This window comes from Diadema antillarum, unplaced genomic scaffold (assembly GCF_040938485.1).
Source record: "Diadema antillarum isolate AM-2024a unplaced genomic scaffold, OU_Dant_1.0 scf00000049, whole genome shotgun sequence".
NCBI classification, from domain to species: domain Eukaryota; kingdom Metazoa; phylum Echinodermata; class Echinoidea; order Diadematoida; family Diadematidae; genus Diadema; species Diadema antillarum.
Window position 1 is genome coordinate 635001 of NW_027270938.1, and position 15701 is coordinate 650701.

The window sequence follows — 15701 nt, forward strand, 5'->3', positions numbered from 1 at the left end:
GAGAGAGAGAGAGAGAGAGAGAGAGAGAGAGAGAACTTCGACTTAGAAAGTTGTAGGAAGTAAGGGACAAATATCCTCTTTGTTCAATATACTGCCATTTTATTTTTTGCTTAAGAAACAGATCGGCATAAGGCAATAGATTTTCGGCATAAGGCAATAGATTTCGCAGATGAGACCATTTTATTTAGCAAAAGGGGTAAGCACGGACACAATAGTGCAATCAATTTCGTTCGTACATTTCTTTGTAGAAGTAATCGTTAGTGACTTAAATTTCAACGTCGATCATTTCATATGAAATGGCACTGAATGCCATGATAATCTCTAATTGTAATTTGATTTTTAGTATTAAAGATTTTGAACCGCATTTAAATCCGAACATTATCCATGATATGAAAGAAGATATGTTACAGGCAATATAATGATAACAGTAAGGTATTATTTACCAGGCTAGCCTCTTCAGTGTTGGCACTGTTCTACCAGAGGGCCCTGCCAGTATTATTACCCTAGCATTGCCAGATACCCATTTATACACCTGGGTCGAGAGGGACATAGTGGGTAAAAACATCTTGTCCAAGGACGTCCGCACTGGGCGGGATTCGAACTCGGGTCTTCCGATCGGGAGTCGGGAGTCTTCTCCACGATGCCACAGCACCCCCATTACTCAAGCATTACTACTTGAGTATACGCTTTACTCAAGTAGATGGTATTGCTAAGAAAAGAAATCCGTTCGCTAAAAATAATTCCAAATCATGGTGAAAGAATAGTAATAAAAAACACATACAAAAACATTAATTTGTGACTATAGTATTATATTGTACAAAGTGCACGTGACCCGAATTAGCTTTCACCCAAATAATGATACAAAATATTGACAAACTGAGAGTGATAAGAGACGAGCTCAATTTCTTCTATTTGAGTGAATATTGTGGTCTGACATGGAAACAAAATCGAGTAACTCATCAAAAGTATTATCTTCTTTTCTTCCTCAGTACTATCTTATTCAATCTATCATGCCTATACTTACGTGAACCTGATAAACCTTGCACAAAACCCAATATTATTTTAGAATTTTGTAGGAAACAGGTAAAATCCGCTTGCAATGTCATCTTCTCAGAAAATTTGACTAAAGTGGCGTAGCTTGTTTGCACTGACTTCACAGAGCCTTCCTAGGAATTTGTTTTCCAGGAAGTACCAAATCCAGTCGAGTGATTATGCTGTCAGTATATGTCAGGAGTTGAAGTCTTCTGGTGTAACGAGATTTAATATCTTCTTGGTTTGTTTTCTTCTCTCTCTCGTGGTAACTTCAGTCAACTGTCGATGTCGCAGTCACACGCTGAGGAATAGTGAGTTCGTATATCTCCAGGAACTCGCTGATATGATGACATCAGGGGCAGAGAGAGAGAGAGAGAGAGAGAGGGGGGGGGGTGAGATGATATATGTGGGCAATGATTGGCTCTTTGACAGACAGACTGACAGACAGACAGGGGGTGAAAAACAGCATCATTAGGAGAGCAGAAGAAAGCAGTTAGGAAGTATGCATACATAAGCAAACATATAGGCGTTTTCACATCAGTCCGATGTTTCGAAATAGCGCGATATTTTCTGATTTGGGAAATTAACTCGATCACGAAATAGCACGCTATTCGATGATGTGAACACAAATTAGCGCGCTAATTGTATCGCTCTGATTGAGAACATTTCTCGAGTCCAACTCGGGAAATTTCTGAAATAGCGGGATAACATAGCGAACTAGAGCGCTATTTGATAATGCGAAATCACCTCAAGAAATTAGCGCGATGCATCCCATCATGCCTAGCGTGTATGACCCGAAAGTGTGCGCTCTACTGGTATACCTGACACTGTTTGCGCATGCTCAGCTGTCGAATTAGCTCGAAAAAAATTCGGGCTAATTCTTTTAAGGCTGATGTGAATAGGAAATGAAATAGCGCGCTAATTTGCGATCGCGAAAAATATCTCGAGCTTGGATTGTCATCGGGCTGATGTGAAAACGCCTGAATATTTGGAGAGAAAAAATCGAGAGCTTCGAATCAACACCGTTAGGAAAGTGATGACAATCAAATACCTGAATTAATGCGTCACTTACAGTACAGTTCATAGATACGTATCTAGTTCTTCGCACCCTAATTTCCTTTTGCACAAAATCCTTTTACATCGTGAAGGTTTCTCAACAGTGCCCGATTTTAACATCAAAAGAGTTTGATCATGCAGTGATTTAGGATGTAGTCACGATGACTCTCTTCAAAGTGTATTTCAAAAGTAACCATGACCAATTATTGAGAATTATTCATTTACTAATAAGAAATTGCTAAAAGCGCTCCGTGGTATCCAAATTATAATAAACTCATTGGTGTTTCAAACAGTATGTGAAGCATGATAGTTGCTAAAGTAGTTTTCTTATCCATGCTTGTGCTTCTAAGGATTATGTCTTCGTCAATATTGATCTAGCTGCGCTTAAAAAAAAAAAAAAAAAAAAAAAAAAAAATATATATATATATATATATATATATACATATGTTTTTAAGGGTGTGGTTTTCTGATGATACTTCACAATGTTTTGCACCTGAAATTGGAGTGTGAATTTAGATTTCAATTAGTTTGTATTCTTTTTGGTAGTAACAACTGAATACTTTAATACACCTTGTCTATAATAATGCCACATACTAGGATTTTGAGAATGAACACTTTGTCGCCATGGTCGGTGTCATTTATAAAGATTACGTCACGGATAATCGTTACATCAGAGATGCTTATCTCAGTACATTTAAAAACCAAAATGCCTGTCTTCTCAAATGACTCTATCTGCTCATACGCAAAGTGAAACTATGAACTGGCTCATTATCGTGGCTTCTACCTATTGTTAAAGAGGCGCCATCTACGTCTATGGCTTGGTTATGCTGTCCGGACGATTCGCAGTGTGACTTCTCCGCTGCCGAGACTTCCGAAAGGTCGCACGCCCACGACCCACCGGACATCAGCACTTAAGTTCCGGAGCCAGAACGAGGTGCGACGGGGATTATGTATGACCACGTTGCGGCACTGGCAGAATGCACGGTCGTCAACTGACAACAATAACATACGCAAAAATTTAATGCCATCTTATTTCCAGTGCATTACGTCTTCATTGAAACAAGAAGTAAACAACAACGTAACACATAAAATGGCGAGACACGAACAAATTCGCCCTAATTTCTTAATCATGTTGATAAGATCTCATTCTCCGTGAAACTGACAATGTGGAGCACTTTATTGAAAGCTTCGCTCAAGACTCACATTTTTTTTTTCACCAGACATTTGATTACTAACTCCCTTGGCCCTTTGCCCCTTTTAGGGGCTTTTTGCGTGTTTTTTTTAAACAGATATACAAATGTTGGAAATCATCATAATCATCATAATTTATGTCCATACATACACACACACACATGATTATGAAATATTTAGATATATATATACATACGACTCAAAAGAAGTGCGTATGATCTCATTTCAAAGAATCTCAAAATACATCTGCAAAGGGATAAACTCTCGACTTGAAAAAAAAAGTTACAGCTCGTTATTCCGAAGGTTCTTTAGTCCGAAGGTTCGTTATTCCGAAGGTTCGTTAATCCGAAAATGAAATAGGGTTCGCTATTCCGAAGGCTCGTTTATCCGAAAATGAAATAGGGTTCGTTATTCCGAAGGTTCATTGATCCGAAGTGATATAGGGTCCGTAACGAACCTTCGGAATAACGAGGTTTGTTTCATTTTCGGATTAACAAACCTTCGGAATAACGAACCTTATTTCATTTTCGGATTAATGAACCTTCGGAATAACAAACCTCATCACATTTTCGGATTAACGAACCTTCGGAACATCGAACCTTCGGACTAAAGAACCTTCGGAATAACGAACCTTCGGAATATCGTCACAAATGTTCGGATTAACGAACCCTTTTTCATGTTCGGATTAACGAACCTCTAGGTATAGGGAATTTGTGTGATTCGGATTAACGAACCTTCGGAATAACGAACAGCACCCCCCCCCCCCCAAAAAAAAAAAAAAAAAAATCGCAAAAATCATGTATAGAACTATCAATCCTCGTATTTCGGGTCTTGTTTGCAAATATTAAGTAATCCATTCAGGAATGACAATATAAAAGTAAGCGGAACATGTGAAATCATGTGTAAACAAAGCTTTCGATAGTCTCCTCAGTGGATTATTGTCGACGATGTTTTTATACCTTTTTATACTTTTTTATTATCTTCCACGCACTAGATCAGCTTAGATATGAAGGCAAATTGCGATCATCAAAGAGTTCTGCCAATGTCATCTGAAGGCAAAATGATGGTCACCTGCTCAGCAGAATTAAATATATTCATATCGCGTAGTCTTTGCCAAAGACAGCAAGCGAATAAAGCATTTCGTACCTGACTTGATCTGGATACGGTACCCCATGGGCTCACCGGGCCAGGATGCCGGGGGTTTCCACTTCAGGAGGAGACCGCTGGTTGCCTTTAGCCTCGTCTGGAAAGAACGTACGCCCTTCGCTCCGGCACCTGTTAGAAACCATCAGTTCCAAAGTCACGCTTCACTATTGTTGTCAATCCAGAAAACGATTATTTTCAGTTAGACGAACAATATGGTGCACCAGTGATTATAGCTTCTTGTTCTAAATGAAAATGCATTTTAAATGACCCTTTGCATTGAAAAGTAAAGTTGTAATTGAATGACGTTTGGGTGAGTTTATTTTTGGGGATATGTGTTTACAGGTAACTTTATTAGCCTTGTTGTGTCTTCACGATATGGGTAATGTTTGGTACCTTAGTATATGCCTACATCCCCTCAATTCAAATCTTAAATTTCAATTTCAATTTCATTCATTTATTGTCCATATCATGGATATTGTTTTGTTTACATGCTTTTTACAAAAAATAACATTATACAGTGCAGTAACACAAACAACATCCAAATGACATATAAGACATAAGAGAGACATCATTTTGCCAACATCATAAAACATGAAAAACAAATAATTATAACGTATCTTATATTAACATAAATACTCTAACAAATGAAACAATAGCTAAAATCCTACAGAATATCAGTACCTTCTCCTTTCGATACACAATAAACACAATTTGCCCCTTATCAAGGTTATGTATAAATATCAATAACAATAAGAAAGAAATGGAAATCATCCGGTAATGATGTTTGCCGTTTCTTTTTAACTTGCTCATATATTGTTATCATTACGATAGAAAAGCTAACGTCATCTTAGGAGATGTTTTTTTCCTCACCTTGCAGAGGATTCGAGTCTGAATTGCCGCTATCTGTTGACAAACTGGCTAAGTGTGCATAAGACATGTCGTCATCAGTGACGTAAACAGTAACAGAATATGAGACATCAGGTGAGTCGTGGTTGATCATGTGATTACCGCGTTCGATGGGAACAGTAACCACACAATCGTTTCCATCGCTCGACCTCAACACTGACTTCGACCTAGGTAGAGGCTCTAAGTCCAGTAGGAAGCCTTCAGAGTTCGCACAGTCTGTGGTTATGAGGACGCGGGCTTCTGCGTTGCGGGTCTCGTCAGCAATTACGGGGACCGAGGTTCGACCAGTCACCCGCTGACTGTCTGCACTGACAGCCGTCAACGCCTGTCCGTTTTCGGCATGATGCAAAATGTAAACAGGCTTGTCGGATTCCACCACGTAGACGCTGCCGCCACGCGCGGTCTCTAGCGACGACTCGCCGCTGTTCAGCACCGTCGAGACTTCGGACCCTCCGCCGAGCAGACGGACTGTGGTGTCGTCGGAACTTGCATATATCTGGTAGATGCTGTCCTCAGAAGTTACGAATGACGTCACGACAAATCTCTGCCCCCATCTGTCGGAAGGGAGTAACTGATACGGCTGTCTGCATAGTGTACCCTCTTGCATGTTTGGCGAGCAAAAATCACCAACTATTACCGATACGGGATTGTCGGAGTTGATTTCAGTTCCCGTCAGATAGCCGGGACTTCGGACGACCAGTGTTTCAAACGCGCCAAGATTAATCTGCAAGACATCACCCTTGTGGTGATTTCTGCCGTCAAAATCTACCGACGAACTAGGCGCAAAGTCCAGACGAGCTCCAGCCTCACCGGCCGTAATCAACAGCTCCGTCGGTGACGCGACATTCCCGGGATCAACGACAAAGTAGTCGGTGCCGAGCATCGAGGTTGGAAAGGAAAGAAACGATGTCGGCATGTTCGGGCTCAGATGTTCCTGATGCATACGGACAGCAATTGGACTATCTGCTTCGATTTTGATGGCGCTCAGGGTCTTGCCAATGGACTTGGCAGATAACCTGCAGTTCATCAGGGCGGGTATTGTGCATCCCTCGCCGACCGAGAACGTTAGTCGCTCGTCATCATTTCCAGCGATGGTCAGGTTGATACTGGCAGACGACTCCAGACCGCTTATGTAGAGTTTAGGATTGTCGTCGTACTCGACGCCTTCGTTGTATGTCGTGTAAAAGGCGGGAATGACAAAGCTTGTGCCTGCATTATCAGGTCCTCCTGCCACAACATCTGAATTAGATAGAAAGCAGTAATTCAAAATGTATCTAAGAAATAGATAGATGGAGTATGTTAATTTAACAGGTAGTAGGCCTACAAATTACATACCATGTGTGTGTATTTGCATGCGTGTGTAAGTGAGAGAAACGACAGTTATTTGAATGCATTGAGAATATGGTTAGAAGGGTAAGATAAAACAGACGGAACGATAGAGTGTTTGCATCTCTTAAAGATTTAAAAAAAAATTGTTTCCCTGTCAATATACTCAGAAATCGATGATTTACAATTCTCAGTCAAGTGGGTCCTCTGACATGTATACAGTTTGAAACGAAATGTTGGAAAGGAGATTCTTGACATTTCACTTCAGCTTCACAGAGATTGTGTGATAAAAGTAGTCATCCAAATGAATCAATATGATTATGCATGTAATATAGGAAGAATTTCTTACTGGATAACGTCAACTACCTTTGACAGAAAGAACGTTTCAGACCGTGTTTGAAAACGGATTAAGAAGATATCATAATGAATTATTTCAGAGAGAGAGAGAGAGAGAGAGAGAGAGAGATAAACAAAAATCAGTCAGAGGGAAGGATATAGAGTGATTAATCGAGACAAAATGCTAATGACAGAGATGGTAAAGTTAGGGAAAGAGGAAGGAAAAAGGTAGATAGAAGGTAAGAAAAAATCATACTCACTGCATATGAAAGTACACAAGACAACAGCGCAAAGAAGTGTTGACCTCGATGTAAATGTGGCCATGTTTTCCCTTTAGATTGACCGAGTCTCTTTCATATACCGGTTTGAACCTCTGCTCATCACACTGACCAAGGAGGTACTAGACACTGACACAGGGAATGTTTTACTATTAATTATATAGCCTAGACCTGCATTGGCTTTACGGGAGAACCTTGGAGCATTTCGCTGCTTCCACGTTGGTAACAAGGTGTTACGTGACGTCTATGGAAGAGGCGAGCGCGTGCCTCCTTTCAAAAAAGGAAATCCGCGCAGACGCAGTCTTTACCCACATCAACCGAACGACTTCCTGTTAGCTCGGATTGCCCATAAAAGTTGAATAATGAAAAGAAAAATCCCACCACGCAAAAACTTGGCCTTCCTTAGTCATAACTTATGTAAAACCTGTATTGTTCCGATCGGCAGCTATTTCTATTTCCTCTCTGATGATAATGAAATATGAATTGAGATATGTTAACATACCAATTTAAGCCAGCAAGAAATATTTGCCCGAGCACAATGCCGGCCGTACACTTCATTTTCATTCTACTTGTAACGTCACTTCCATACTACGTGAATTACTTGTAGCCGAGAAGACGGAAATCATATAATTGAGTGATCTTAAAGCAAGTTGTTGATGCTGTCGATCTCTTCATTTTTTTTTTTGTATATCACCAGTTAAGCGGGATTGGTAGACAGTGGTAAGCGCTTGAAAACTTCAGTAATTGACTGAATCTGTTTCACCTTTGTGCAAAATTCCTAAAACTGCTGTTATGTATCTCGCTCTTTATTGGCCTTGTTCATCCAGGTATGGAGACACTCCAGGCATGTAGATAATATCAACATGCCTTGATGTCTCTGTCCCCAACCTGTTATGTTCTCTATAATCCACGTTGTCCTAACGGACAGAACACATTACATTATGTTCTTAAGGTGGGGGCGGTAATATGTCCCAAAATACCATTAATGTGGATGATAAAGACCATTACAGGTTGAGAAAGAGTAGGTTTAAAAGGTTGACATGAATCAGTCAGTCATAATTAAGGTAGACAGATAACGGTAATCGGACGGAAGCATTGCAATAACAACGGACCGTCCCCAAGCCAACCCTATTCCTGTTCACCTGGCATTCTAGGTCATCCGTAGCAAACAAGGATGCTTGCAAAACTTTGCTACCTTGCCTCAAAAAATATCTTTTTTCCCATATTTGCTTGATGTGGATGTAAGTGCTTTGTTACGTACGACATGAAATTGGACAGGGCTTATACAAGATGTACGTGTTACACAAACAAAATATTGGACATGTTTGAAACTAGTATAAGTAGGTCAAATTCATGTTCAGTATGTAATCATTGAGAAACACGAAGCAACTGATGTAATTAGGGCCTACACAATACATTCATACACACATACACACACACACACTCAGACATTTGTTAATGATATACTTTATTTGAATTTCTTCGATATCAAGCTCATTTTCACAATAAACTTAGCATGAACAAACTAAGCAGCTGTATTCTTCTCACTTGTGCTGCTGAATCATAAATCACGCAAATCAAGCCCTACTGTATTATATTGTAAAACGGGTATATTGCTGATACATTTCTGCTGTACATTGTGTAAAGGCAATGAAGAAAAAATATTTTGTGAACTGATGTTTATGTATATGTATGGCTCCAGCAAGATATGTATAATTATCATACATGTACATGTATGTTCATGTACAATGATAATGCAGGAATCAATAAATCAAATCAAATCAAATCAAATCAAATCAAATCAAATCACATTCTTTTTTAACATACGATAAAAAACAAATTCAATACAAATCATACCATGTATACGCACACGCGCTCACACACACACACACACAGACACACACACGCACCCCCCCCCACACACACATTTACAGTAAAAAACTGTCTACAGTAGTCCCCCAAGGGAGGCGAAAAAAGTGGCCGTTTGGGGCAGATGGTAGCCAAAGACAGGTGGCTGCTAAGGTAGGTTTGACTGTAAATATACATGAATGTACTCCTCAAAAAGTTTGGAAATCTGAGTTATCATTTCCCCCTTTCTCAATAATTACCAATACATTCGTGGTACCATCACAAAGACTACTTAGATATTCTCTCAATTGATACCCTACTTGTCATAATGCCATCGGGGAAAAGGCAGTGTTTCAAAATATAGGATAAGGTTAAATTAAAAAAGTTCCAAAACGAACACCAGTGGTCATAAATAAGCCATAAAAGAGTGAAGAACAAATTCTTTTCTATGGAGTAATATCTTCTTCTTCTTTTTTCTGAACTGGTCAGCCATGAATGCCAATTTCCACAAATTTCTGACTTTAGCATTCCAGCTTAGAGTAGTGCCATGCCAGGCAAGGTTGATGGCTTATTTCGTATTTGGTTGTTCATCATTCCGTCTGAGAGTAAATGTTGAAAAGGCCTGCGCCATAGGGCAAATCGAAGCTGGGATGCTTCAAAAAGATGTGGCTGAGAGACTAGGTGTCAGCCCTGGACCGTCACCAAATGGAAAAAAAAAAATCTAAGCAGAAGGAGATGTCAAGGACCGACCCAGGAGCGGACTTCCGAAGTTCACAACGGAACAGCAAGACTGTTTTTAATACATCAAGGTCCTTGGTCTATACAGAATTACAAGCAAACATCAAAAAGTATCCAACAAAGGAACAACAAGAGAGAGAGAGAGAAAGAAATAACATGAGTGACTTACCAAACTTGGGTCATTTTGCTTTTTTTTTTAAATTTTCACCTCGCTCCGAATTTCAAACCTCTTAAAGGTTCCCTGAAATACAAATGTATGTTGATTTGTGTTAATTTATGATACCCTCAACATCACTTTTCTGTGATGTTAATGTGACTAACAAGAGACATGGCGAGGGAACATGCAAGTTATGCTGAGTCGAGGGGAAGGTGCATCCCAACCAATGTCTTTTGTTAAACATATTAGTACTTAAGCAATGATTGACAGATGAGGTCACAACAGGAATATTGGCGTGGAAGGATTTTTTTTTTTGTGGGCGTATCCAAGTAATATGAAGAATAATGGAAGAAAAATTAGTTAAAAATAAATGGAATGTTTCTAGATATTTGTTTCGCCGCAAATGTGATGTCGAGGATATCATAATCAACACAAATCAACATGCATTTGTACTTCAGGGAACCTTTAACCTCCATAAAAGCTAAAATCGTGACATGTAGGGTATCATTCAAAAGAATTCAACAATCTTTCTGTGTTTACCAAACATGCTTCGATTATTACTGAGAAACTGAGAGCAGTAATTGATAAAACTTACATTTCCAAACTTTTTAGGACTTTATCATCATACAGTCAAACATGTCCATAGTGGCTACTCAAGGGAGACGAAAAAGTTGACCGCTATTGACAGGTGGTCGCTGTAGACAGGATCTTTTACATGGCTTTTCTCTCGGAGGGAATTTTTATTGGCATGTGGCCGCTATAGACAGGCGGCCGCCAAGGCAGGTCTGTATATATAACGACATGTGTGCATAATTATACTGTTACTGCTTTGCTTTCATAGCGCGAGAGGTGAAAACCTGAACAAATCGTTTAGTGAGTTGTGGTGCTATGACACGCATGCCATCGTATCATTACTTTTACCATTTCTTTTAATCACGTGGAACTTATGGGACTCATGTGTTCCCGTTCAAGACTAGTCGCTCATATACTGTGCTTACTTTGAAAATATTGTGTAAAACCTCTGTAACATTGAATTTATAATACGATATGATATGATGACTATAATATTATGACGATTGTTATTACATTTCATACGTGTCACCATCAGAGGTTCAAAAAGATGCTGTACACAATGATAATGATATTGAAAAGGGTTTGTTTTGGTCTTTAGCAGGGCACACCTTATGTTTGAAGTCACTAGCTTCTTTTACTCAACAGTTATTGTTGATTAAGATGTAACAAGTCTACACGAGTACACACGTTTCGCAATGAGCAGCAGATACCATGGTCTTGATATCGTAAAAATAAATCACGTATCAATGAAGAAAGCAGATCAAGGATGGTACGCTTTGCTCAATTATCCTCTTTTCGAATGCATGAGACAAATTTTAACTTATGCAAGGTCTTTTAGTAATATGCAATTATTCCCTCTCTCACCGGTGACCGGGGAACGTTCAAATATGCACTAAAGAAGTTCAGGCCGTTCACAGTCCAGTCAATGACCTACAAAGACAAAAATTTATATAAATATCACAGGAAATAGCCAAATTATTTTTCTGATTAGTATGTAAATACCTGGATTGACCGGATACTAAAACTAATTTGTATGCTTAAAGCTGCTCATTTCTTCAAAGGCAATACAGTCCTCAATTCATCGATTCGCAAATACAGTTCGAGAGCGAGGACGTGGACTGTGTTAGTGGGTACACCTTTTCACAAAAATTGACAGAGATAGTTTTTCTTCAGTAAGCTGAAATATCGCCATCTATTGTGTAAAAGAGACAGGCTGTTTTAGGAAGCAGCCCTGTGAAAGCACCACGGAGTTTTACACTGAGCATGGCAAGTATACAGATCGACGGTAACGATGAATCACTGCTAACGTGCTTGCCAGTGTTGCAACGACGTATACTGAGGAAAGCACGTTAATAAAATTTGCACAATATCACGTACTCTTCTAAGAATGACATTGATGTATTTGTAATGTGCTCTGTTGATATTGATCTACAGGAGCCACGGATTTGTGTGTGTGTGTGTGTGTGTGTGTGTGTGTGTGTGTGTGTGTTTGTGTGTTTTATTTTTCTTGTGCGTGTGTTGGAGGCGGGGGGGGGGGGAGGGGACGGCGAGCTGATGGGTGATCAATGGTCAACCGTACACACCCCCCCCCCTCCTTCTACTGGAAGAAATCATCTCTGGGCTGAACCTTCGTAGATTCATTTTGTAAAGAGCCAAAAGAGGGTGGTGTTGCAGCCCTCTGTCCCCCTCCCACCCCCCCCCCCCTTCCGCTGTCCCCGATCTACATCGATACGGTTACGAGACGTTTGGCTATCAGGAGCAGATGTGAAATCTGAGTGAAAGCAATCATCTATCATGGTTAACCCGAACAGGATAAAACGTTTCACGTCAATAATGCAGGGGAATAAACGTTCATGTTTCCAATCCCACGTGATCAAAATATGAGGAAAGCAGCTTCAGTATGGGTGGAAATAAAAACTGCGGTTGTGACAAAGTACAGAAACCCACATCCCATGTTATTACATTGCCTATGCCTCACTGGTGCTACTTCCTGCTTCGAATAGTGATAAATGCTAGCTTGCCCTCGTACAGGAAAAAAAAACAACAACAGTGTCTCACACTGTTCATGAAACAGAATTAAAGTTCATCTTTTTGACCCATATCTGAAAACTTAACTCAATATGCGTCGTGTGCGTTGGGTGGTTTTCATAAGAATAAAGAAATTTAGTCATCTACATTCAATGAAAAAAAAATGAAATGAAAGGGCGACCTTTGCAGAACGCATTAATGATTTATTTTCCTGTTTACTCTGATTTTCTTTCGACCAGGTTCTAAATAACTTTATAAGAAAATGCGAATCTCCGATGTTGAAGGTTAACAATAGGAAAATGCGAATCTCCGATGTTGAAAGTTAACAATGCTAGCGGACGAAATGATTGTTGTTCGATACGTTAGACAGTGTTAGAAATAGGCTCTTCACAATCCGGACATTCAGACAAAATGGTCACGACTTGTCAAAACTAGAGTTAACATATTACAATCATCATTTACTTGTGATCATCACATCTATTCATGAAGTTTTGTTGTTGTTGTTTTGTTGTTGTTGTTGTTGTTGTATAAAAACAAACAAAAACAAAGAAATCGTATGACAGGAATCGTATGATCGTATGATCAATCCAACGAATGCCACTAAGTAATGTATTTATCTTTCCACGTACTATTCTAAGAACTGAAGGTAACGATAAAAACAAAAAACAGACAAACACAAACCAGTGGAGTGCTGTACTGTGGGCCCCTTTCAACAAATGTTATTCGAGAGCCTCTTTAAAGGAATTCTTCACCTTGTTACCAATAAACAAGCTCGCAAAGTGGTGGTCAAAGAGGTCCCTTAATAAGAAGCACGACGACCGATTGTTACAAGTGTACTTCTCATAAAGGCGCAACGCAAGTTCATTTGGAATACTGCTGTGAATTCATTTCACTGTCGTACTTAATGCAACCGTGCATCTGTACTATCTTCTTGTTGCACAACGGGTTCGAGAGTAGAACGGATGTGTACCAGTCTTTTTATCCCGTTCATGAGCAGCTTGAAGGCGCAGCCTTAAACGATTGCTTTTCATAGAAACTCACGAGTGCACGTCGGTTTCAAGTGTCTCATCACATCCCGGACATGAATTGTGTGCAACCATTAAATATCATTGTCTTAAAGGCAGAATGGCAGAAATCACGAGTCTGTTACTAAATCATGTGCCCTATGGTGATTGCTGTGTGATGAAACCAGCCAGTTTTCTGTTCAGAAACTGATGCCTTTTGGTATTTGATGAAACGTTCTCGATATTCTCAAAATAGATATGAAGGAGACTATAAGTATATTTCAATTTCAAATTTTAATGTCAATATTTTCATATTTCTCACAAATAGCACAGAGAAATATAATTATACAAGGCATAAATTCGATGAAACCTCACCGGAATGTACAACAGTTTGTCACAGCATAAACACAAAGGTTTGTATACATTAAAGTTGAGCTATGGTCATAATGCAAGAAATAAAATGGGGCGTGCGTAAAAGCAAGCTTGTACAGCCGCAGGTCCCGTGAAAAATCAGATAGGGGAATTATGAAATACAGATACATGTATCTATTTAGACCATACTATGACTAGGGGAACCGATTAAAACAAAGCAAAAAAAAAAAACCAATCAAATAAATGATACTAAATAAAACACAGAAAAGCCACATGATGCAACAATATTAACAACATCAACCAGACGTCAACCAGACGTCAGCCTCATACACCGCAGTGTAAGTGAGATGTATGCATATTTTCGGCTCCCAAACTAAAGGCCCCAATGGTTATGTTTAAACAGTGTGAGGTCAAAAAGAGAAAACTCCATAGACACAAAATCAGATACACCTTATCCCGAGCACTTTCCATTAATAATTGAAGAGATATACCTGGGGTGAAATCCCAAGTCTGGCAAACGGAAGATCTACTCTCGCGAAGAGTTCCTTTAATCCTCAAATAAAAGCTATAATTACTGTGAAATGGCCTCTTATCGCCGATGTGCGACGTTCTCTTCCTTCACCTTGCCTTGGGTAAGACATCCATCACAGGTAGATGAGTTATGAACTTTCTATCCCCGACAGTCTTACAATAATCAGCCTCATTTCACTCCCTCTCTGTCATTTTGGATGGATCTCTCTCCCCCTCTCTCTCTACTCTCCCCTCTACCCCTCTATACTTCTCTCTCTCATCTAAAAAAAAAAAATCATTTCTCCGATTATGAAGCTGTCACTGACGTAAGAAGTTATTGTCAAAGGTTCAAAACGTTGTCATTCTTTCTCCCTTTATGTATTCATAATTAGCGTACATAATCGGTACGTATTATTCGTACACACACACACACACACACACATATATATATATATATATATATATATATATATATATATGCATACATATATAGATATATATAAGTATGCGTTTGTTTGTGTGTGTGTAAAAGGCATAAGATGTTTATCTATATACTGTATTAATAATGATACAAGAAAACTCGTTGTCCCATTACCAGCACAGAACAGCGATATTAATAAATCTTATGTCTTTAAATAGCTCAAGCTTTTGCCTATACGTGAATGCTGCGGGGAGAGCAGAATAACACGAATAAGATTTTTTGTTTGTTTGTTCGTTTTGTTTTGTTTTTTGTTTTGTTTTTGTGTTTCCTGCTGCCGCGTATGCAGCACTCCTTTATCGCGGGGAGGCGGGAATGGATAATCGGCAAGCATGATACAAGGTTTCCAATTCTACCGATATTCAAGATTCGTCACGAGGTCACCGCTGGTATTCATCTCCTTTGAACTGGAGAATTCATACCGTAAAGCTGGGACCAATCGCTCCAGGGACTATACGGACTACATCTTTCCTTGTCCCATTATTAATGCAGTTTGGTGGACATCGGCCGCGCTGGTGCATGAGGATCCGTTAGAATTACGTTTCACACTCCAGCCAAGAGTATAATTCCTTGTCTCCGGACTGGATTAAGATGATATCCGGGACCAAATATATCGCTTACGGCGCCTCAGCACACTAAACTTGACATTCTGCTCAGAAATGGGACTGCCTTTAGTCCCACATGAGGTTGATCACGTTTCATTCAAGCCGCCATAAATGGGA

General features: G+C 39.5%; 1 protein-coding gene across 1 annotated transcript; it reads right to left on the reverse strand.

Annotated features, from left to right (window-relative positions):
* Window positions 1–1081: 1081 nt before the first annotated feature.
* LOC139715488 (uncharacterized) lies at window positions 1082–7391 on the reverse strand. The gene is made up of 5 exons (XM_071627058.1): window positions 7254–7391; window positions 5296–6570; window positions 4426–4554; window positions 2873–3080; window positions 1082–1370 (listed from the first exon to the last, which is right to left on the reverse strand). Exons 1-4 carry the CDS (start codon window positions 7315–7317, stop codon window positions 2911–2913), a joined length of 1638 nt encoding a protein of 545 aa, XP_071483159.1. The 5' UTR covers window positions 7318–7391; the 3' UTR covers window positions 1082–1370; window positions 2873–2910.
* Between the last annotated feature and the right edge of the window lie 8310 nt (window positions 7392–15701).

What these genes read in the sequence shown, in the direction of transcription:
- LOC139715488 (XM_071627058.1), bottom strand. Translation starts at nt 7,317, where the DNA reads ATGGCCACATTTACATCGAGGTCAACACTTCTTTGCGCTGTTGTCTTG. An exon ending in CTTGTGTACTTTCATATGCA is followed by an intron (nt 6,571 to 7,253) that starts GTGAGTATGATT and finishes TATCTAATTCAG; the next exon opens with ATGTTGTGGCAGGAGGACCT. An exon ending in AGACTCGAATCCTCTGCAAG is followed by an intron (nt 4,555 to 5,295) that starts GTGAGGAAAAAA and finishes GGTTTCTAACAG; the next exon opens with GTGCCGGAGCGAAGGGCGTA.